General features: G+C 40.0%; 1 protein-coding gene across 1 annotated transcript; it reads left to right on the forward strand.

The window, feature by feature from the left end:
• Nucleotides 1–3,925: 3,925 nt before the first annotated feature.
• Nucleotides 3,926–23,031, forward strand: ago2 (argonaute RISC catalytic component 2). The gene is made up of 20 exons (XM_069698341.1): nt 3,926–4,145; nt 5,530–5,577; nt 7,485–7,665; nt 7,756–7,876; nt 8,011–8,192; nt 8,334–8,470; nt 8,557–8,691; nt 9,024–9,111; nt 9,453–9,600; nt 9,702–9,821; nt 10,744–10,866; nt 10,981–11,114; nt 11,723–11,907; nt 12,095–12,254; nt 12,409–12,499; nt 14,156–14,350; nt 14,568–14,702; nt 15,080–15,181; nt 15,306–15,505; nt 15,598–23,031. Exons 1-20 carry the CDS (start codon nt 4,127–4,129, stop codon nt 15,704–15,706), a joined length of 2,613 nt encoding a protein of 870 aa, XP_069554442.1. The 5' UTR covers nt 3,926–4,126; the 3' UTR covers nt 15,707–23,031.
• The last annotated feature ends 988 nt before the right edge of the window (nt 23,032–24,019 follow it).

Below are 24,019 nucleotides of genomic sequence, written 5' to 3' on the forward strand. Positions count from 1 at the left end.
ATTAGAGGGACAAAACGTCATTATCAAAAAGGCCCCTATTGCAAGACTGACCGATTATTACGGCTGTTGTTATTATCTTTATTTATGCATTTTATTAAAACAGACTCAAACGTTATTCTGTTTAACCATCTGGGCTTACATGAATATACGGAATGCAATATTTCAGTGATATCATTAAACAGAAATGAAACATAAAATTGGACAACTTTGGTTGATCATTGAGCTCGTTTGTTATGCTATTATTTACCATTTTAACAGGCAAACAAACCTGATGGAAAATTCGATGAAGCATTGCCCAAAACTGAGAGATCGTTAAATTATTGAATATATCCGTTATATTATCAGCATATCGGATATATCCATTGCTGTTTAACTGGATCACTAAGGGGATCATTAAGGATTTATCTTATTTGATCCCCTCTTACAGCCTGGGCACATAAAAATCAATGCCCAATCCCTCAGTTTACACATTCAGTGGTGAACAGCGCCGACCAGTGGGCAAACTAAGGGGCTGCACTCCAAGGTCTGGCAATGCCCCACACAGTATTTTGACAAAAAACAAAAGGCTGATCCATTTTTATCTAAGTTAACACAGGTATAATTGAAAATGATAGGCAACATGCGACCATTCAAAGATAAAGTTGATTAAAAACACAAACTAAGATAAATAAACGAAATAGCCTATAAAGCAACAGGTGTGAGGCAGAAACCACTATAATGTATTTATTATTATCTATTATTATTAGCCTATCACATATATGACACAATGGATAGGTTTATTCATGGAAAATAACCTGGATGAGAAAACAATTGAAAAAAAGGAAACTCTTAAACACTCATGTAGGTCTACTTATGACATTTTTACTTTTTTACGAACCCCATGTTTCAGGTCCAGATGGACCTATTAGGGTCCCTGTAGAGTTTTCGGTATTTTTCTATAGCAGCAGAGAAACTCTCTATAGTTCTCTGCCTGGTAGTGCTGTAGGCTACATATTTATTCTTTTCTCATATCAATGACTTAAACCAGTAAATAGGTGTCCTTCTTGGCAGATTGTATTATTACTGTGATATTGGTAGTCCTGATTTGCTAGCCCAGAAATTCTTCTTTTATTTTTGATTTAAGCAGATCGTAATCCCGCTTCAAAGCTGCATATTGTGTGCAGGAGTGTGTAGCGTCATTAGATGATGTGACTACTGACTCGGTGGAAAAACACCATATGTCCTAATCCTGCCTGTATTATAAAACCTACCAACTCCCTCCTGATTTCCCTGAAGTCCTGCCCTCTGCTGAGTGTTGGCTTTAAACTCCATCCCTGTCATGTTCACTACATCCCTTAAAATCTCCCTCTTTAAACTGTATTTGCTGCAGTACACAATCCATCTTCCAGGGTATTACACCACTGACCGAGATGTGATTGACTTTTCCCCCATTATAAACAAATAATGTGAAGAGAAACCCAGCATGCCCAAATCTTAATCCTACAAGGATTACTTCCTCTCTTCGCTTATCCTCCTTTAGACTGTTTACCATCAACAGACTTCTGGATCTTTAAATAATGTTGTCTGTATCCCATTCATTCTACCAGGTGCTAATTATGGCTGTTTTAATTCATGATTTTACCTCCTCTCTCAAACACATATTTGTAATGATGTTCTATTTCCATTTTCTTTCAAATTGTCCATACCTTTTTTAATTGAATATCCCCTCCTGTGCTTAATCAAAATCCCCTCAATGCATTTTTCTTTGCAGATTACTTTCCCAACCTTCGCTCTCTTTCGCTTATTATCTATAACATTTTCTTCATTTAAATTATTTCTCACCATTTTACAAGCTGGATCTTGTTTTGTTATGTCCTTGCTATATCCATCATTCCACCAAGGTACAACTTTCCTTTTAGAACCGATTTTACAAATTGGATAGATGCTGTATTTATGATCATATTATCATATTATCATGGTATCTGTGTGCATTAATTCTTATTCCCTAAATTCATCCCAGCTGTGGGGATGTTTTAGACTTTCCATTCACTTAAGAAAAAGTCTTGCTAAATGAGTATTTACCAACACAAGATCGAAGCTTATACTCACATTTCTTGCTATATGTTCATCCTGGTTCCACTTCTATTATTCCGTCTCATAACAAAAGCAAGATTCCAGTGAACACGATGGGACGTGAACAGAAAATAAAAGCTCATTCTCATTTTGATTTTCAAAAAATATCTGTCATATATGAGCTATATTTACTGTGAATTCAGATGAGAATTAAAAGGGAACTTCCTGTTTCCACAGATCAATTCCAATTTATATTAAGAGACTACCACGTCAATGTGTTACTCAGACAATATCAGACCAATCTGATTTTAATTTCAAAATTAAGTAATCAAAATGAAAGCCCTCTAAAATGTCAGATATCACCTGCTGTATATTTACGTATGAACTCAGATTACAATTAAAAGAAAATGTCCTGTTTCTTGCACATCTACAAAGAACACATGAAAACCTTACAAAAAAGAAAAGATAATGAGTAAGTAAGTAAAACTTGATTGAAGGAAGGGTTCTAAGTATAGTTAGTTAAGATAAACTCAAGTAAAGTAAGATAAACTTGAGTTACATAAGTAAGGTATCAAGTTGCAGAAAGAGTGTAGCAAGGAAGCTTGCTAGGAAAAATGTAGTATGCCAGTTGGTTTGCTTAATCAATGTCAGCGTTATGATGGTAGTGAGCTGGCTTGTCTTTGTACCTACTAACGGTCACCATTACTACATTTCAGGAACATTAAACTGTCCTCTCAGTTCAATGGCAAATCTGTATATGACTTTTTCATGAATTAATCTTTCTATTATGTCAACATAATAACATGCCTACACAATATAACAAAAGTAAATATCTTTTCTTCTTTTTTTTTTTCCAGGTAGTAAATAGTTCATTTTCTTCATTTACATTAATGCCACAGCATTGCATGAAACCATAGACTATATATAATTTAGTATTTTTGTATTTCTCTCGCTTGCTTTTGCACAATACATCCCTGAAAGCAGCATTATATTGTGCTCCACAGCATCTGCACTTCCAACCTTCCAAACTTTTCCACTGTCTCTATCCTAACTTTCCACGGTCTCCCGCCGCTTCCTCGTGAGTCAAAGCCAATCCCCCGGAAATACTTCCTCCACCGAGGTTAAACCGCTTCCTTTCATTTCTTGCTCGTTGGCAAGTTATATTAACTCTCTTTGCGGTTCATATTTTCTTGAACCACAACAGCATTGTTACCTCACGATATACTGCCAATGAATATTTTCAATTAAGAAAACTACAGCTCACTAGATTTGATTTCGGATCAATTTTGAGAGCGCGCAGCGTGCGTCTGATGTCTGACATCATTGAAGAGTTCCGCCAGCAAGAGCGTTCCCCCCCCCCCCCATCGGCTTCAGCAGAAACACGAACATTGTCTGTTCAGGCGAAATAACAGTGATTCAATCAATCACAGCAACGATATCAGTCTAAACTTGGAGCACCGGTGAACAAATTGATAGAATGGATTTTTCAGCAAACCTAGTTTGCCGAAATTGTATATAATATTTTACAAGAAATATCATATACGGTAGGTTTCATCCTTTTTTCTTTTTTTTTTTTTTTTTTTCCCCTTTTTCCTATTGCAGACGTGTTCAGTTTACTTAGCTATAATCAACACGAGCTTTTTTTTTTTAAAATTTTTTTATAACAGCTCAAAAATATCTCACCGCTGGGATAGATACACTTATTGTGAAATAAAAAAAAAAAAAGAAGTAATAAACCGTGTAAATACGAAGATGCGGGCTGCCTAAGGAAAACGCGACCGAAGGCGGAAGTGCGTAGGAGGAAGTCCTCTTGCCGCGCATGTGCCTTTTTCTCCAGCCCTCTTTTCTCTCGGCTCCCGTTTTGTGTGTTGGGGGGATGGGGCCGTGCCGAGGATGAGAGACTCCAAATATTTAGCACTTGGCTAACTAAATATCTTTATTTCCGATCTGGATTTTCTTTCCCGCGATCTCGGACATAGACGTACTTTTCGAACCACGCATGAGTTTAGGCGGACTTCGGCCCGAATAAAGTGGAGGATCTGTACGTCCGCGACGCGCTCAAAAAGTCGACAAAATGTATTCCTCTGCTGGAGGTAAGTGGTGCTGCTAACGTTAGCATCGGCTATGTGATGCGGCTACAAGCACAAATTAACTTGGTAGCAGCGTTTTTTAAAAAAAACAACTCATATCTCGTTCTTTTTTTTTTATTCTTTTTTATTTATTTAACCGGTTCTTCTAAAACGGAACACATCCTTTGACGGAGAACACGTCGTCCCGGTCTTAAGTGGAGGCTTTAGTAAGAGAGGCGAGCTTAGCTTAGCGTGCAACAACAACAAGCTTCTGCTAGCCGAGTTAGCTTCAACGGGCACCTCGTTTTCCCAACTTGTCTTCAGCGAAACTTCCCACTAAATGTTTTTATATCATCGAGGGAGGGACGGGGGTCGGTCCGACGGGCGTCCCATCTCCTCACCGTAGTCGTTATAAACGCGCGTCGTTGTTTGTTTGTTTGTTTTTTTGGAGTGCGTTTGGGGTTCATCGTTTAAAAAAAAACAACAACACAACAATTAAAGGAACATTTTAGCGGCCGAGCGAGAGACCTGAGACCTCATCACCTCATCACCTCACCGGTCCGGAGCGACGACGTGCTTCAACTTTACATGTTTTTTTAAATCGCCGTCCCGATCATAAAGGTGAACGTAACTCACCTTTATGATGGAAGAATAAAAGGAGATGGACGCCTGTGAAGTTTGGGGCACGGTAGCTTTTGTCAACTCATGCGGCGGAGGAGACAAAAAATATGTCCTCTTTTTTTATCATGTGTCGTTTTTTGTCTTCGTCAAAGAGAATACAAACACTTTATTGTATTTCTCACAAATACAGTAATTGTTTAAGGGTTTATTTTCTATGTTAAAGGAGGGATTTCTTCCTCTTGTCTTTGTCTTACTAAAAGTAGGACTTGGTCCTTGGTAGCAGGGAGAGTTTATTTCCAGGAGAATGGGTGGGTGGCTTCACCAGAGTTAGATTGCCAGCTTGCTTGATACCTACCTCCTGTGTGAATATTGATAAGAGCCTTTTAACATTGGTGGTGCTGTTGAAGCGATAAGAGCAGGACATACTGAAATGAAGCAAGTCTTTACAGTTGAAATATATAATTCATAATGAGTCGCACTACTTTCCTTTGTATTTCCACTAGCTACATAAAGCAATTGCTTTTCTTTTTTTAACCTCTTAAGTAGTAAACCCAGATGTTATGTGCTGTGTTCAGTGTACATTTTCACCACTCTTTATATTACAGTACAGTGTGTATCAGACCAAATCCTTGCAGTTATCAATAAAAAAAAAATGCAAAGGACTGTGTAAAGAAATGGGAAACTCGTATAACCATCACGCTTCAGTGAAAAAAAAAAAAAGAAGAAGAATAATCAGACCAAATGAATTTTTGAGTATTCCTAACATGTAATTTTTTGTCCTCTGTAGCTCCTGAGATGATTGAGGGACCCCGTTCCTCTGGGTCAATAAGCTCTGGTAAGCTTTACCCATATTTGGACTTTTCAGGCTTAAACTGGTCCCATCAGTGCTCCAGTGTAGCAGCAACACTGCAGTATGTAGTCAGCTGAAGTACAATTTAACCTTCTGATTAAGTATCGAAACTGTCTGGAAAATAGGACACAGGTGATTTTGGTGCTAAAGAAACCGGTGTCATTCCAGATTGTCAGCCTTCACTAAATGCATCTCATTGCGGTGTTTTTCTTACACACTAAAGGGCATTCATTAAAATCCCCCAAATATTACTAGGTGTTATGGGTGTTATTCTGTTTGAATGAGCAGGACTGCAGCACAAAGATAAGGCACTGAAGGGAATGGAGTGTGTCCTCTGACAGACGGCCTGAAATATCTGAAGTTGCAGATGTGGAGCTTATTGGATAAGCATGTCTGTAAAAGAAAATTAGTTGCACACTCTTAGCCATGATGCAAGAATGTGTTTAAAAAAAAAAAAAAAAAAAGACCAATGTTTTGACTTGACAGTCCTCTTCAGTGTGTCTGGAGACAGGTTAACTCAACAAGCACTAAATCAGGGATAGAACGAGGGCTGGGCAATACTAAATCGAACATCACCACATTTTCTTTTTACCAAATATCTCTGTTACAATGATGTTGTAAGGATGACTACATGATTCACAAAATGTTTACATAATGATATTTGATAAATAAACACAAAAAAATGAAGATATGATGAGTGAGTGGTGAAAGGCAAATAATAGACCAGCTACAACAGCCCGGTAAATTCAGAAAATGACATCACTTGACTGTAATGCAACCTTTAACGAGTCCCGTATCACGATACGATAAAATACCGATATCCCAGCCCTAGATAGGACACAGATGTGCTCTATCATGACAGCTGGTTGGTAACTTATTAAATTGTTGTTGCATTGTGGGTACCAATGTGCGACTATTTTTCTTTTGCACTTATGTTTTCATGGTGGTCAGCCCCTCTCCAACCCCAGTGTGCGTTCCTCTTCCCTCCCATTGTGGATGAGCTACCAATGATGAAAGTTTAGTGCTTCATTTCCAGGTTGATGCTAAAAACGGACACATCCAAACATCTTTCAGGGTATAAGATGAACAGACTAGTTCTGATTTGGCGCTCGGACAGCCCAAATACTCGTACGCTGCTAATCACTCGATGACGGTTTGAGTTTTGCCAGCACGGTTTAGTTTTGCCAACACACAAGCTTATTTGTGGTTCTGACTTGAGGATATTATCTGGAATGTACTGAATATTCAGATAATCAAGTGAGTGACTCAGCTGGAACTCCAAACAATCAAAACCATACAGTGTTGTTTGAATGATGACCTGACTCACTCGCTTTTGGCTTCATGATTTGTTGGATAAGGCGAAAAACAACGTACCCCTGCTAGACAAAACAGTGATTGCTTTAACCCGCTATTTACAACTTTTTAGTTTATGGGATCCCCAGATTACTAAAGTACATTACATATCTGAAATTGTTCAGCATCATCACTTAATAAATTGAAAATCCTTATTGTTTTTACTTGGATCCTTATTTGACACAGCTGAACTGGTTATACAGAACTTGTTCTGACCCGTTTCATTAGAGAATGCATAAATTTAAATAGATAACATTTGTTAATCATACTATCGGTTATTTGTGTTAAAGTACGAAAAACAAATTCCTCGTAGCTGGGAGAACATGATTCAAACCTGCTACCACACTCAGATTTCTGTTTTCCAATATTTTTCCATTAAGTGCTTCTAACTTGGGGGTAAAACAAGAAATCTGCATCTCAAAAAGTTCAGTTATATGTGTAAATATACAGATTGGGTCTTTAAGATATTTGTGATATCTCTATAATGTGATTCTTACTATGTTTTTGTGGCTTTCCTTCCTCTGACCCACCTGTTTCAGACCCCCCATCTTCCCCCGTGCCAGAATATGTGTTTAAGCCACCGTCACGGCCAGATTTTGGCACCATGGGCAGGACAATCAAGCTCCAGGCCAACTTTTTTGAAATGGAAATCCCCAAATTGGAGGTCTACCATTATGACATTGACATCAAGCCTGAGAAATGCCCCAGAAGGGTGAATCGGTATGTCCATTTGTATATTTCTAATCAGCTGAGCAGTGAATTAAATGTCCTAAGCATTGTTGTGATTCATTTGTTTTATTTTTTACTCAGTGAAATTGTGGAGCACATGGTCCAGCACTTTAAAACACAGATCTTTGGTGATCGAAAGCCGGTGTATGATGGAAGGAAGAACCTTTACACTGCCATGCCCTTACCCATAGGCAGAGACAAAGTATGTATTTTACAGGACAACCAGCATCAAACAAATCTCCTCTTGTTGAAAAATGTTTAAAAAAAAAGATCGTAGTCTTCAAATATCACAACACTACATCTGCCCTCTTCCTTTCTGACCCATCTACTACACAGGTGGAGCTTGAGGTGACAATTCCTGGTGAAGGAAAAGATCGCAGCTTCAAAGTATCCATCAAGTGGGTGTCCTGTGTTAGCCTGCAGGCTCTGCATGAGGCTCTAGCGGGGCGGCTACCTAGCGTCCCTTTTGAGACTATTCAAGCCTTGGACGTGGTCATGAGACATTTGCCTTCTATGAGGTTGGTCTTTGATTGTCATTATGGTTCTGACTTTAATTATATGTCTCTTTTTCTTTCTGTCTTTGTTTTTAGTCAGTTTGATAGCTGATGTTTCTTTGAACACGTTATTGAAATGTCACCACTGACTGTTTTCTGTTACAGGTATACCCCAGTGGGACGCTCTTTTTTCACTCCTTCAGAGGGATGCTCGAACCCTCTCGGTGGTGGCAGAGAGGTGTGGTTTGGTTTCCACCAGTCTGTCAGGCCTTCCCTCTGGAAAATGATGCTCAACATCGATGGTAATTTTCACATTCCTTTGGCAAGTTTTGTATAAATTGAAGTCGTTTCAATGAATCTGATCTCTGTGTTCTTGTTTTGTTTGCAGTTTCAGCCACTGCGTTCTACAAAGCCCAGCCTGTAATTGAGTTCATGTGCGAGGTCTTGGATTTCAAAAGCATTGAAGAACAACAGAAGCCCTTAACAGATTCTCAACGAGTGAAATTTACAAAAGAAATCAAAGGTAAGAAAAGTGTACGAGCTCTTATGGCAGTGGCCATTGGTATTTAATTGTTCTTTACTTTTTTTTAAATTAAGTTTTGTAAGAGGGGGGACATTATGACTAAGTTGTCAGTTAAAAGTCATAGAAGATACAAGTCTTAATTCTACATTATTTGTTGAGTATTGTATATGAACAATTTAAATATAACATTTTCTGTCTTCAGTTATTGCACGCGTCTTGTTCTGTTTTTATTTTACCATATCTTTCTTCCACCCAAAATTGGCCTTTACTTTGTCTTACTTATTGGCAGTTTTTGAACCTCTTTAATCTTTTATTGTGATTCCTCCATTCAGGCCTGAAGGTTGAGATCACTCACTGTGGGCAGATGAAGAGGAAGTACAGAGTCTGTAATGTGACCAGAAGACCAGCCAGCCACCAAACGTAAGAATGCTCTTTTATCTTTTCTATAATCTAATCATTTTAATATTGTGAGGGTTGTTTGTGTACATACAATATTAAATACACAACATATAATTGCACTCAAGCAACAATAAATTTGCTGTAACAGAAAATTTAAAACATACTGGGATAGGAAGAGATAATACACCTTGTAAAATTACAGATTGACTACTTACTATTTTAAAAGTATGAGTTCTTGGTCCAGATGAGTTGTCTTGATGTACGATGATACTAAAATTGAAACAAAGTGATGTGAAAATTCCCCTGCCTGCAGATTTATATTGTTTCACAGACATGAGTATTTCATTTTTTAATTCCCTTAGGTTCCCTCTGCAGCAGGAGAATGGCCAAACCATTGAATGCACTGTAGCACAGTACTTCAAAGACAAGTACAAGCTCATCCTGCGATACCCCCACCTCCCGTGTTTACAGGTGGGACAGGAGCAAAAGCACACCTACCTACCTCTAGAGGTAAGCATCATCTTGTGTAACACTATTTACTTTAAGAAAAGTGACTGCTGACCATTGATTTTCTGCTAAACATATGTTGTTTTTATGTATTGGCACACCAGGTGTGCAACATTGTGGCAGGACAGCGCTGCATCAAAAAGCTCACAGACAATCAGACCTCCACTATGATCCGTGCCACAGCCCGATCAGCACCAGACCGTCAGGATGAGATTAGTAAATTGGTAAGTACTGAGGGGAAAATGTTTACTGGATGCATCACAGATGTCTGCTCTGTGACCATAAAAAAATAATCAACTTTTAAAGGCCTCCAGTTTGACACTATTACTGCAGCAACGTTAGAAAGGAAAGATGAAGTGTTCATATTGTGCCAACTGCTACAGGCCAGGATTCATCAATAATGTTTGGCCGATGGTCAGCGGCTGACAACTAACCTTGTCAAGATGGTTAACCCAGTGCTCGAAACACTGCCAAAAAAAACCAGAGAAAAACCCCTGACATTGATGGTTGTTGCCAGTAGCTGACATACGACTCCTGCCAACACAGAACTTTGAACCAGGCACACATGCCAGCTGCCAGTTGATAGTTTTGTTGACCTAATCAGTTGGGACTCAGGATTTAAGGAAAATGAAACTGGCAGCAGCAGACAAAAATGAACTTGAACAGATATTTTTGCAGTTTAAGAACAAGGATCAGTGGGCGCTTTGCCTGTTTATTGACTTATTTGGCTTCACTTGACGATTAAGTTGAGATAAGAAAAAGTTTCTGTCCATTTTGCCAACTTTTTCCATTTGGCATCAAACACATGCTCAGTGGTGTTTGCTGTTTGGGCAGATAATATTTTAACTGGTTGTTATGTTACTTACCAACCATAGTTTTCAGTCATTGATATAAAGTAATGTATAAATACTGTATCCAGCTTCACACTAACACTTCCACAACACCACAATGATTGAACTAATGATTAGAAATGTGTATTGATGTTTTCTAAATTAATGACTTTTCTGAGAATCTACTGATATAACAACATACTGAGCAGAAATGTGTATAATTTTTACATTTGTCTTGCATGTATATTTCATAGTTACTTTTGAACAAAATGAAATGAAAATCCCAACTGAAACTAAACTTTTTTTCTTTTTTCAGATGAGAAGTGCCAACTTCAACACTGATCCTTACGTTCGTGAATTTGGGGTGATGGTGAGGGATGAGATGACAGAAGTGAATGGCCGCGTCCTACAAGCTCCTTCAATACTGTATGGAGGCAGGGTATGTTGGTCACCAGTTTGGACGTGTTGATGGAGCTAATGTACTGAGTTTGACTGGAGTAACTTCATCCTGTGTACATTGACAGGCACTAATAATGTCACTTGTCATTTGCAGAACAAAGCAATAGCCACACCAATCCAGGGAGTCTGGGACATGAGGAACAAGCAGTTCCACACTGGCATTGAGATCAAAGTGTGGGCCATTGCCTGCTTCGCGCCACAGCGACAGTGCACCGAACTCCTGCTGAAGTAAGTGTGATACGGTGAAAGCATTTGCTCCAGCAGAGTGGATTGTTGTGTACAATTATTGGGTTTGATGGGGGTCGGTGTGCTGTGCTTGTTTTTTTTCCCCCCCAAACGCCTTGACAGTCCAGTTTAATGAGCGTTGTACTTAACGGAGGTATCTCTTTGGGAGTGTAGGAGCACATGTTGACTATGCACAGCTGTGCCGTGTATTTACAGCGACAAAGCCAGGCTTTGTCTGTTGCATATATGCACTTAACTGTGTATGCAAACCAGTATGCCAAGAGCTTTTTCATGTTAAATGCTAAATTTAGTGCCTGTAAAACTAGCAGGCTCCATTTTATTATGGTCTGCAGCACTACACATAATGTTCCTCATAACATTTTCAAAATAAAAGTTTAGTCAAGAAAAGCATTTAGATGATAGAACTTGAAAACTTGAGACAAGTTTTCTTAGGTATGTAGGCCGGCAGGGCATGCGCAGCATTGGACAATTAAGTATCTGCTTTATGAGGTAAATGTTGGACAGAGAGTCCAACACTTACCTCAGTTGTTTATTTTATTTTTTTCCAATCAAAATCAGAAGTGTAAATCAACTAGTTCTTCATCTCTCAGAGCGTTCACAGATCAGCTGAGGAAGATCTCACGTGATGCTGGGATGCCCATCCAGGGTCAACCTTGTTTCTGTAAATATGCCCAGGGAGCTGACAGCGTCGAGCCCATGTTCAGACATCTCAAGTACACCTACCAGGGCCTCCAGCTGGTGGTCGTCATCCTACCAGGAAAGACGCCAGTTTATGGTGAGAGATCTACTCGTGCAGTCTGTTCTTGTGTCATTTAGCTGGGAACATGATGTATTTTGTTACTGCAAAGATAAGAAACAACCAGGACATTAATATATTAAGCTTAAGTCACAAAGGAAACCCTCACCAAGTAAAATTACCCAAAATGCTAGATGTTGACATTTCCTCCTTGTGTGTTTTGTAGCTGAGGTGAAACGTGTTGGCGACACGGTACTTGGCATGGCCACACAGTGTGTGCAGGTGAAGAATGTTCAGAAGACAACACCCCAGACCCTCTCCAACCTCTGTCTGAAGATCAACGTCAAGCTGGGCGGCGTCAACAACATCCTCCTCCCACAGGGCAGGTTAGTGGAAATATAGCCACCGTTATAATTATTCAACGAGACAGTTAGAATCAAGCCAAGACATACTTACAAATATATTTATTTGTTCAACACTATAAATGTATTTCTTTGTGTTAAATTCTGACTACGTCTGCTCTGTGCATATTCGTGCCAGGCCAATGGTGTTCCAGCAGCCAGTGATCTTCCTCGGTGCCGATGTGACTCATCCTCCTGCAGGAGACGGAAAAAAGCCTTCCATCGCTGCTGTAAGTAACGTCACACCGCAACGGAAAGATCTACCATTCACCGACTACTTCCATCACGTGTATGGAGTCAATCATGGCCACTATCGTCAGCTTCTTTCTGTGCTCTGCCCGACAGACACTGAAAACAGGACAACTTATTTGGGCTCAAGCGTTCCGTTCACAATTTGAAAATGCATCCTCATCCGTAATAACACTGACTCAAAGAACAACAACCAAAAAGACAACTCGCGACCCATTCAGTAGTTCAGAGCCCTTTGAGCTACTAGCTCGGCTTAACAAGGATGCAGCAGTGCAGAGGCAGTGAAGAGTGAGGCTGTAAATTTGCCACAATCACTTCTACTAGCTTCAAGCCTTAGTGGTCATATTTCTCCTGCTACTACACTCTTGCATGCTGTCAATCTTTCATGCTCCGTACAGTCCAAGCTGCTGCAGGAAGTGTCCCAGGTCATCAACTCTTTGGGGATCACATGCCCAGAATTAGAAAAAGTATTTTCTCTATATATGTATTTATATTAGTCCTTATATCAAGGGGAAAAAAAGGATGGTGTCTTATGAAATGGTTATAAGTGCTTGAGTAACAAACAGTTCATGGGACTCCCTGAGAGGAACTACCCATTAGGGAGCTTCTCGGAGAACTACATACCTTCAAGGGCTTTTTTTCTGTTTGCATTCACACCACTAATAATAGCCCTGAAATGGCGTAAGCTGGCCAGCAGTTCGTAACATCTCTTCATATTATACAACAACAAAAATGGTCCATTTGTCCATGTTTCGTTTCATTTTTTTTAAAGGCTAATGGTAAAGGGATAGTTTGGATTGTTTGAAGTGGGGTTGTATGAGGTACTAATCCATAGTCAGTGTATTACTATGGTAGATGGTCGGCACGTCCCCAATTTGGAGAAGCTTCTCTTCAAAGCCACTAGACTCACTAAAGTCAGGAGTTGCTGGACTATCGCTGCCTCGATTGGTTAGTTGTTGTGACTTTGCTATTATATTGGATTCGAAGGGAGTGTGATGTCTTTGTAGACTGCAATATAACATTCCCATCCCTAATATGTAGGATGTCATGAAGTGACTATAACTTATTCAACTTAGAAGCAGTGAAGTGAAAATACATGAAGAAATTAGTAAAGATATCACTTTGCAATGATGAGTTCATGACTTATGCAAATGAGTAGCTGGTGTGGGGATGGATGTAAAGCTCGATGCAGATCTAACTTCAAAAAAAAAAAATTTGTCGACACTGCATTGCAGAGACAAGCTACTTGCATCATTGGAAAGGTCAAGTCATGCTGTTTCCTTTGATATGCGCTTTACCGTCCTGTGATTAATACTTGGTGACCATTTCAACCAAGAGGAAGGGATGTGAATTGGACACGAAGTACGTCTGTAGGGCTCCGAGGGTGAACCAAGCTTCAGTAATGTCACCTCAAAGCTTTGGTCTTGCAGCTCCAGCAACACACTGAAAGCCGTGCAAAGCGAAGTGTACTTTTGCTTGACACTGTAATTTTCAGGCCTGAAGGACGACTTCATATTCAAAGAGTTTAATGTATGTGCATTCATTCCCCAAAATACTAGAGGTATTGAAGGGTGCACCCTCTTTTAATTTGTAACATTAACATTAGGAGCGTTTCCTCCAATTTGGTGATATTTTAGGTGGTTGGTAGTATGGATGCCCACCCCAGTCGATATTGCGCAACCGTGCGGGTGCAACAGCACCGTCAGGACATCATCCAGGACCTGGCTACAATGGTGAGGGAGTTGCTAATCCAGTTCTACAAATCGACCCGCTTCAAGCCCACAAGAATCATCTACTATCGAGATGGAATCTCTGAGGGCCAATTCAACCAGGTAATACACGAATCGGGCATGATACAGAATGAATATGTCGAAAAATATTTACAACTTTACTTATGCACTTGTACCACTGTAAGAAAAATAATTGAGTTGGCAGAGGTTACTGTTAATGTTAACTGTAAATTTAGTTCCTGTTAAATTTGTCTTATTTTACTCTATGCATCGCGCCACTGGTCAATCTTTTAAAATCTTTTGACTTTGTTACATGCAGGTTCTTCAGCATGAGCTGCTGGCAATCCGCGAGGCCTGCATCAAACTAGAGAAGGACTACCAGCCCGGTATTACCTTTGTGGTCGTACAGAAGAGACACCACACGAGACTGTTCTGTATGGACAGGAACGAGAGGGTCAGTACTGTGTCATTGGTAGTAATGGGAGTTTTGCCTGTTTCAATTTGAGAGAGAGCATTTAAGTTTTAAGAACACAATCGTGTCTTTTTTTTTTAAATTTTTATTTATTAATATTCATTGGCAGTTACTTTCTAAAAATGAACCTGCTGTAGAAAAACATGTCAAGCATTCCTCAAAGCAGTGCTCATGTGGAGGTTGTCGTACTCTCTCTTAACAGTGTCCTAGTAATTTAGTGGCACTAACATTTACATTCCTACTTGATAATTCCCGTCTGTGAAAACCACCTTTTTCAAGTGAAAGTTGTGTAATTTGATATGGACCTTCGGGCCTCCCTTTGAATTAAACTCGCTCGTGAAATTTTGTGTGGATTACAGGTTGGGAAGAGTGGCAACATTCCTGCAGGCACCACAGTGGACACCAAAATTACTCACCCATCGGAGTTTGACTTCTACCTTTGCAGTCATGCTGGCATTCAGGTACGAGCCGAATGAGGGTTAGGTGTGATTGTAAAGACTTCCTCTGGGTCTGGTTTTGAATGGGAACACAGTGAAGCCTTTCATTAATAACGCGCCACGCCTTTCGTCCATCGTCTCCCTGCAGGGAACCAGCAGGCCATCTCATTACCATGTGCTTTGGGACGACAACCACTTCACATCAGATGAGCTGCAGGTCCTCACCTACCAGCTCTGTCACACCTACGTGCGCTGCACCCGGTCAGTTTCCATCCCAGCACCAGCCTACTACGCCCATCTAGTGGCTTTCCGGGCTCGCTATCACTTGGTGGACAAAGAGCATGACAGGTGAGGACATGGAAAAATCAAGCCTTTTCAAACGGCAATTGCAACGACAGACCCTGGTTACACCCGTGTGATTATTTTTTTTTTCCTTTCAGTGCCGAGGGCAGTCACACATCAGGCCAGAGCAACGGACGTGACCAGCAGGCCTTGGCCAAGGCTGTCCAGATCCACCAGGACACCCTGCGCACCATGTACTTTGCCTGAGAGCACACAACCCCAGGTTGGCGTGGGTGAGACCCCACTGATGGAACACACTAACCCCTCGCTGTTTCACTGTCAGCTGTAGATAGCGTCACAGTGGTTTCACATCTTCATTTCCCTACCGAACAAACCTGTCAGTTACCTATATGTCTACAATTGTACTTCAGCCCTTAAACCCATCAAAACCAAGCCAGCTATTAGACTGTTGTTTTTTTTGTTTGTTTTTTTTACCTCCTAGACTGTAAGATGAAAAAGAAACCCTCATTCTTGAGAACGGAGCTGAAAGAGGATTTATTTACATGTTGTACATTAGTGTCTAAATGTATTTGTTATGAGGGAAATATGTTGCAAAGGCTGAAAGGAAATGGTAAAGTTTGTACACTGACTGAAAAGATCTACCATTTCTAAACTTGTGGACAGTAACATACAGTGGGGTGGTTTAGAAGAAGCCACTCACCCTTCTCCTCCTGTTTGTTTGTTAAGGTCTTGGTGCTTGGAGGGAGAAGACAAAATTCAAAGATGGGGGGGTCCATTCACTGTTTAATTGCCTAATGATTTAGTCCTCTGACAAACATTATTTATCAGCCAATTGAAGCAAAGTGCACTGACCGGGATGGGTTTTTCAATCAGGACAAAAGCAGTTAATATAATGAGGGTTGTGTATGATTTATTTTAGTTTTTTTTTTCACATATAGTGAGAAGTGCCATTTGAGACCATCTTTCTGTTGTCACTTGTCTGTAAAACTATGAACTAGTTGCCCCACATCTGCTGGGTTTTCAGTATTTGTCCCTGATTGACACTGATGACCATTATATACCAAGTCTGGTGACAACTTCTGTCTATCAGATTTGTTCAACCCCTCAACCATCTCTTAGGTTATTCTGGATGAGGACTTTTAGTGTTCAGTTAGAGAACGAAACAGCAGCAATTTGTATCCTTCTCTGCCCCACTCATGCGTCTGAACTGATAAAGTTGCACCAGTAACCTAGTTCTCACACCGAGAAGTAGCGTATTGGGACTGGTTCCCAACTAGGACACCTTTCTAATGTATTCTGAGCCGTGTTGATGAGAGACACATGATGTAGAAATCAACACAGAGGGGGAACATAATGAAATCTTCTTGCTTCCCCTCTGTTTTTGTAGTCTGTTTCTAATTTCAATCATTTTCGCGATGAATATGCATGTAGCTGACTCATGTTGTAGACATTTAGGCATTTGTGATAAATGTTTATTTCTTCCTTTATACACGTCAACCCTACTTCAATTTTGTAATGTAAATAGCAGCAGGATAGTGTTTTCTGCAATGTCGTCGTCAGAGCGGGATATCTGTGTGGCTTCTCGATATCCAGGCATTCGGTACAGTGGAGCGAGAGCTGCAACCTTTGAGACTTTAACTGATCGAAATTCCCTAAAAGAACCTCTTTAATATAGCGTTTGCTCCAAGAATCAGGAGCAGGCAAGCTTGGGTTTTATGCAAATGGCTTTTTATGAGTCTTTATACTATATAGTAATGTTGGTCATGAGGTATATTTTGAATAAGCTTTCAGTGGAGGCTGCTGAAAAACTATAGAGCATTTTTTTAAGACTGGCCCACATGTAGTCTAAATTAACACTGTCTATTTGTATACAGATATTAAATGCAAATATTCTCTTGCCTTTAAAGACGGTCACAGTCTTACTAATAACATTATTACTTAATAACATCCCACCTAAGTTTTACTACTAAGTCAAGCAGGCGAATGTTCACATAGTCTTGATTGGAGGCGAGTTGTCTATATTTTCTAACTATGCATCATTTTTAACCAAGAGATTTAGCAGTGGGGTATCTCACATGAATTTGGGTCATTTATAGAGGTAGATAATCAGGGCTTTTTGTGTTGTTTTTTTTGTGTGTGTTTTTTTTAGCATACTGCATTTAGTAGCGTTTCTTAGTGCTTATCAGCATCTTCATGCCTTTCTAACGGGATGAAGTATTTGTGGTCATTTGTAACATTGTAGATTTTATATAGCCTAAAACAAATTGGGTGTATCCTTTGTAACACGCAATCTTTCCTAGCCAAACAAGATTACAAACTTTTACATGAATAATATTCAGAAGATATGAAAGCACAAAAGGACATGTTGATTCTAGGTGCTAGAAGTTTTCACTGTACTCCACCTTAAATCCTCACTGGATTGGTCCACAAAGGCTTTTTAGTTTGTATGCTAGAAAGATGCTTCATCATTTTGAGGATCTTTTCTCTCCGTTCGATGAGCTCCCCTGCGTTTCCCTTTCTACTCATTACCTGTAAAGCAACTATAAATCCGACTGACTGTGTTTGTGGGGCATTCTGAAAATCATGTACTTGATATTTACTGTTATGATGTCAATATTGTTCTAATCGGTGCTGGTCTCACAACATGTAAATTTGGATGCACTTTTGATAGCAGAACATTGGTATGACTTTTATAGACGTGTGTTCCTCAATTGACGCAGGATGCTCGGCCATATTGTGCGACACTGGTGTAATTGTATGAAAATGGCCATGTGTTCTACCTCTTGTTACCTGTTTAAGTGTTATGGTAACATCACACTGCTGGCCATTTCTGTATAATTACCCCTGCTATCTATCTAATTGGCATTGTTTGAGTCTTGCATTGACAGTAGAGATTTTAAACGCTTGCTGTGCATGATGGTGAACGCACTATCTCAGTTTATGTAGTCGTGTGATTTTTATCTTATATTTTTTTTTTCTCCATAGTTTTCCTCAAACAGATGAGAGAGAACGTGTGTGTTTTTCTTGAGTGTTGAGCTGTATGACCAAATTCTTGAACTGTGTTTGTACCTACGCACAGCTTTCCCTGCTTTCTTTCCTTTTATTCTATGCACCACTAAAATCACAGACTTTATTTTAATTTGTTTTGACACCTTTGGTTTTCCACCCGAGCAGTATAACAACAAATGCAAATCCCACGTTTGGTCATGATCGCTGCACATCCTCAGTCGGGACAAAGTAAACGTACCCTTGTGGCGCTGCTCTATAAAAAGAGCATCAGCCTGATGAATATCATGCCTGTTGAAATCTAACACTTATAATACAGTTTCTGATGAAATGAAGTTGACCACAGAACATTTATTTCTGTATAAAATCATGCATTTCGACCCTTCATATAAGCACTAGTCTTGTTCTGATCCGGTCTCACTGATGAGCGTGACTACATCAGAACAAAATCGAACTTACATTTCATGAGAAGCCTACAGGTGTGAATGTCCCGGTCTCCGTGTGAATGCAGGCCGCAAGTATCTTCACTTATTCGACTGTTCAGTTCTCGGACTGTTTCTCAAAGGGATGCGAGGCTATTTAGCGTATTAGCTGGAGGTTGTCCTCCAGGAAAAAAAAAAAAAAAAAAAGCTATCATGTCGTATAGAAAGTGATAAAAATATTAAATATTTTGATGCAACATAACAGACATCCAAAGCGACCTGGCTTGAAAGCCTTGAGGTGTCTTTTTAAGAGATGGGTTTGTACTTGTTGTTACTGCCTTGTTATGTTTTACATTACCTATACCAGCACCTTATTAAAGCAGATCAGAATGGCATTGCTTTTCCTGGACATAAAACTAAAAAATATTTGACGATGTTATTTTTGCACTAAACAAGAATGGACTTCGTTAGCTATTCGTGCATTAAGAGTATTTATCAGGGGGGCAGACTGGCAGCCTCTGGTTTCTTTTTTTCTTTGGCATTTGTGGCTCCTCAAAATAAAAGATGCACAGGCTGAGGCTCCCTTGTGTGTGCCATTCAGAGATAGCCAGACCAGCTGATGGGGAGGGATTCTATCTAACCAACCAGCATTCAGCATGTCATTTTCACAAATATCCTGATGCCTTTAAATGTTAATGAAAGAGTGAATTGTGTTTAGCCGAGTGTGGGTGGGTTGCCGGCGTTGAAAGGAGCTGATTAGCTGTGGAAAAACAGGTGTTTTGGTGATCACTGCTTGTTGGATGCCAAAGTGCTGTGTGAGGATAAACTGTGCTGGAAGGTCTGACCTGGTCCCTGTCCAAGACTGCAATGTGCAAATAAAATCACACTTAAAGTAAAGCCTCTTTGTGTCAGACACCACCACAAACTATACATATCAATACTCGGGAGGCTTTTCCTGTTCACATAAATCATCTTCGTCATAGTGAGTGAAATCAAGAATGTTAATGAAACAAAGACTCCCAGCCTGGATGAATGTGGCACCACTTTACAAGTAAAATGGGGCACAAGGTGCTCCGTAAGGCATTCAGAACAGCTGCAGTGGTAACCTAATGATATTACGCGACACGTTTCTCTCAGACATGTACAATGAAATGCACACATTCACCTCAGTTTGGCTGTTTTTTTTCCCCGTTATCTTTTGGAGTGGCCAAAAACCTGGAAAAAGCAGTTTGTTGAAATGGGTGGTTAATGAACTAAATGGCATATCATAAGCTAATTTAATCAGTTAACTTTATTTACATAATAGCGCAATGGTGTAATCTTGTTTTTCTAGACGTCTTTAAAGTTTAGGTTGAAAGAGGCCGAGATAAACTTTCTCAAAGTGTAACGATCAGCCTGTTTACTTTCCTTAAATTTTGAGGAAAAAAGAGCTAAATTTCAAAATGAAGCAACAACCAACAGATCAATTTATCCCATACCATCACCCTCTGTATAGTAATGTCTCTCCTCTCTGCAGCTTATCCGTCTCTTGTAGAGAAACTATTGCTGATATAAACAAATCTCTCTTAGAGTAGATCCTATTTTCCTAGCTCCAAATAATAACAATGAATGTAATTAGAGCCTTGGTGGTTTGTAATATTGTATAGGCTATCCATCCAGTACATTTGCTCTCATATTTCCGTTCTCATGTACAGCCTTTCCTTTCCATTTTTCTTTTTGTGTTTTTTCTCTTTATTTATAGGCTTTAATAATTGCAGAAAGTATTGTTTTCTTTCTTTCATTGACATAGATATCACCCACATCACACCTGATGTCGCTGATCTTTTCATCGATTAACACGAGATAAACGAGTCTACAGTTCACGCGCGCGTGTGTGTGCGCGTGCGTGTGCGTGTGTGTGTGTGTGTGTGCGCGCATACGATGGTTGTTTAGGTGTGTGATCTTGTTTGCTGTTAGGTTTTTGGCTTGTGCTGAAGCCCTCGGTCTGATATTCCTGTCCAGCTCTCGCAGAGTAAAATGTTAAAGTCCTGCCTGAGTTTGGCTTATTGAGTTCGTCAGCGCAGTACCACATGAAGGCAAGGAAACTTTTTTTTTTTTTTTTTTTTTTTTGCGTGTTGCTCGTGTTCCTTACTTTCGTCAGTTGTTTTTCCGGATTTATAAATGACCGTCTATGATTTCCGTTAGCAGTTGGCTGGCTTTTAGCAGGCGTCATTTTCCTGTTCCTTTTCCTACGTAGACTTTTCTGAAGCATCACTTTGTCTCAGACAGCTCACATGCCAATGTCCACCCAGTTACCTGGAGCCTTGTGACACCAGCGTGGCGACCTCAAGGTCTACACAGTTATAAAAGTCTGCCTGTATCCGCGCTTTTAGCTCCCCTAGTCTCAAACATTGAGTACAACTTCCAACGGGACAATGACACACCTGAGGAAAGAACCATTACCCCTCATGTCCGCCGCATGCCGTTGTGTCTCTTCTTCGTCACGGTTTCCGTGACCCCCTTCGATTGTCTTCAGGCTGTCTGCTCTACAGCAACCGCTTTCAATATAGAGTAGAGATTTCCCAACATTTTCAGCCATACTAGCAGTTTTACAGATAGTAATGTTGGCCAGTCAGTTGGTCCACCCCTCTTGTTTCTTACTCAAAGCTACCGTGCGAGACTCGCCTATTACTGCCATGTAAATCTCTCTCTATTTCACGAGATACAGAGTTTTTATGTCTGATGTCTGGTTGAGACATTGCCGCTCTGACCAGATGACAGTAGAGACTTATACCAGCTGAGCCTGCTGTGAACCCTCAAGTTATCCTGCAGCGCCACAAGTAGGTCTACGTTTTTAACTTACCCATGAGCTATCTCGGCGTTTACCACAGGGATTGTTGTGGCTGAACTTCATTCATTTTAATCACTGTACCCGTGAAGTCACCTTATCCTCATTTCTTTTGTGATTTCAAATTTGTCAATTCATGACAATCGTCAGGGAATATCGGCGTTTCTGCGCATCCACGCGTACATTTCTGGCTTTAGAGACACAGGCTGCTTCGGGAACTCTTTCAGGATGGCAGCGCAGAGTGAGTGAGACTGGCGGCCGGGACGGAGCCGCGAGGTGACGCAGTTGCGTCCGATGGCTATTTGGGGTCGAGCTCGGTGATGTAGTAAATCAGATGTTGACTGTGGAGAACTGTTACAGAGTTTCACCAAACCTAACCAACGCCATCCAGTTGATCTACATGCACCCAATCATATAAGACTCGTGGGTATTTTTTTTTTTTTTTTGTATTTTTTTTTTTTTTCAAAGCATTTCCAGTCATTAGAATGACTTGGCTTTTTATTTACCAACTTGGAAGAAAAAAAAAAAACTACCTCAGAGCAGTGTCAGGTGCTAGCTAACATTATCCCTAATTTATAACGATGGTAACAGAATTAAAAAAAAAAAAAAAAAAAAAAAATTGTAGTGACCAAACCAATGCAAGCCAATATCGTGTGAGAACTGTTCTTTGCTTGAACCTTAATAAATCGAAAACCAAGTGATTATGTATGACTGGGCATTTGCTTTAGTTGGTTACATTTTAGGGGACCAAATTTTTGTAATTGGGAGTCTCGTTTGTTTTTTTTTGTTTTTGTTTTTTTAATGTCATTTTTACAATACGGCGATGAAAACAACCCAGCACACTCGAGGACTCACTCACACTTAATATGAACTGTACACATGACTGGATCTTTCAAATGTGCCATCGTAAATTGCTTTTCACTATGAAATGATTATGTTCCGGCAAAACTTTGGTGATGAGGATGAGGATGAGGAAGAAAGTTTGTAGTGGCGGTAAAGGTTTGTTGAAAGATGTATGTACAGCAATAATGTTGGGCTGCAGATCTTTGGTACTTTAACTGGTCTTCGTACCAGCCTGTCCACTTCTTGGCGGGTCAAGGCAACGCCGTTGGACTTTTGAGTTGGCGGGACGAATGGCTTCGTCGTCGGATAAACTTTGAACCAGATTGTTCTGTTGTAGTTTTACCTGAATGGTTTCATACGGGATAGATCAACCTCCATTGTTTTTTTTTTTTTTTTTTCTTCCATGTTACCTGCAATAAAACCAGGGTGGATGTCTCCGTCTCGTCCTCAGCTCACGTCTGCTTTTCCTACAAAGTAGCACACACACACACACACACAACGCACACGCGCGCCGCCATTTTTCTTCGAGGTATAAGATGTAATTTTGCATGTTGACAATTAACAAAGGGAATATACACATTTGAATACACTCGACAGCGTATCAAATCATCGTGAACTTCGACGAAAGGCACATATGAGGTTGTGTGGCAGTTTAACTTCAGATTGTTGTCGTTTAGTCCGAACTGAAAACATCCAGCGTCGCTCGTAGTTCTTTTATGTGTGCCTTTTGTCGGACCGCTCTCTCTCTCTCTCTCTCTCTCTCTCTCTCTCTCTCTCTCTCTCTCTCTCTCTCGCTCTTCTCCATCTCGCCCCAGCTTTGGGTTCGTGAGTCCTTTCAACACAAAGGTTTGACAAAAACTGCCGTGCCGCATAAACAAACAAAACAGTTCCATTTTTAATTACCATGCAACCTTGCGTGTAGATGCTGCATAGAACGATCAGTATTTGTGTTTTGCACTTTCAAAGCAGTCTCAAAAAAAATAAAAAAATAATAAAAAAAAATAAAAAAAACCAGGCCCATGTGATGTTGGGCTGAAAGTAAAAAAGAAATAACTGACGAGGTATTTTATGCTATCAATAGGAATTATAAGGAATAATATGACTTTGAAGAGCTTTTCTAAAAAGGTTGATATATCTATATATATTCATGAAGTACCTCATAAGCCTGATATATGCTGCATTGACTTTTTTTTTTTTTTTTTTTCTCTCTTTAGTGTACTTCATATTGTCCGATAACATTTTAATTTTCCCCTCTCGGGAGGTTTGAATGTCACTACAGGCTGTGCGCACGCCACAACCAGTTAAACCCGACACTTCTGTTGTTACATCTTGTGGCCAAATGATAACGTGTCATTTTATGCAACTTGTCATCGTAATAATAACCCTCAGCTCGTCTTCGTCATCTTTTTGTTTTATATCCCTGTGTCTGCGTAGCCAAAAGAAACCCACCAAAACAATCGG

The sequence above is a fragment of the Brachyistius frenatus genome, unplaced genomic scaffold (assembly GCF_029030835.1).
Source record: "Brachyistius frenatus isolate BFR_SWC_R1_liver_20210118 unplaced genomic scaffold, ASM2903083v1 Contig_2, whole genome shotgun sequence".
Lineage (NCBI taxonomy): Eukaryota > Metazoa > Chordata > Actinopteri > Embiotocidae > Brachyistius > Brachyistius frenatus.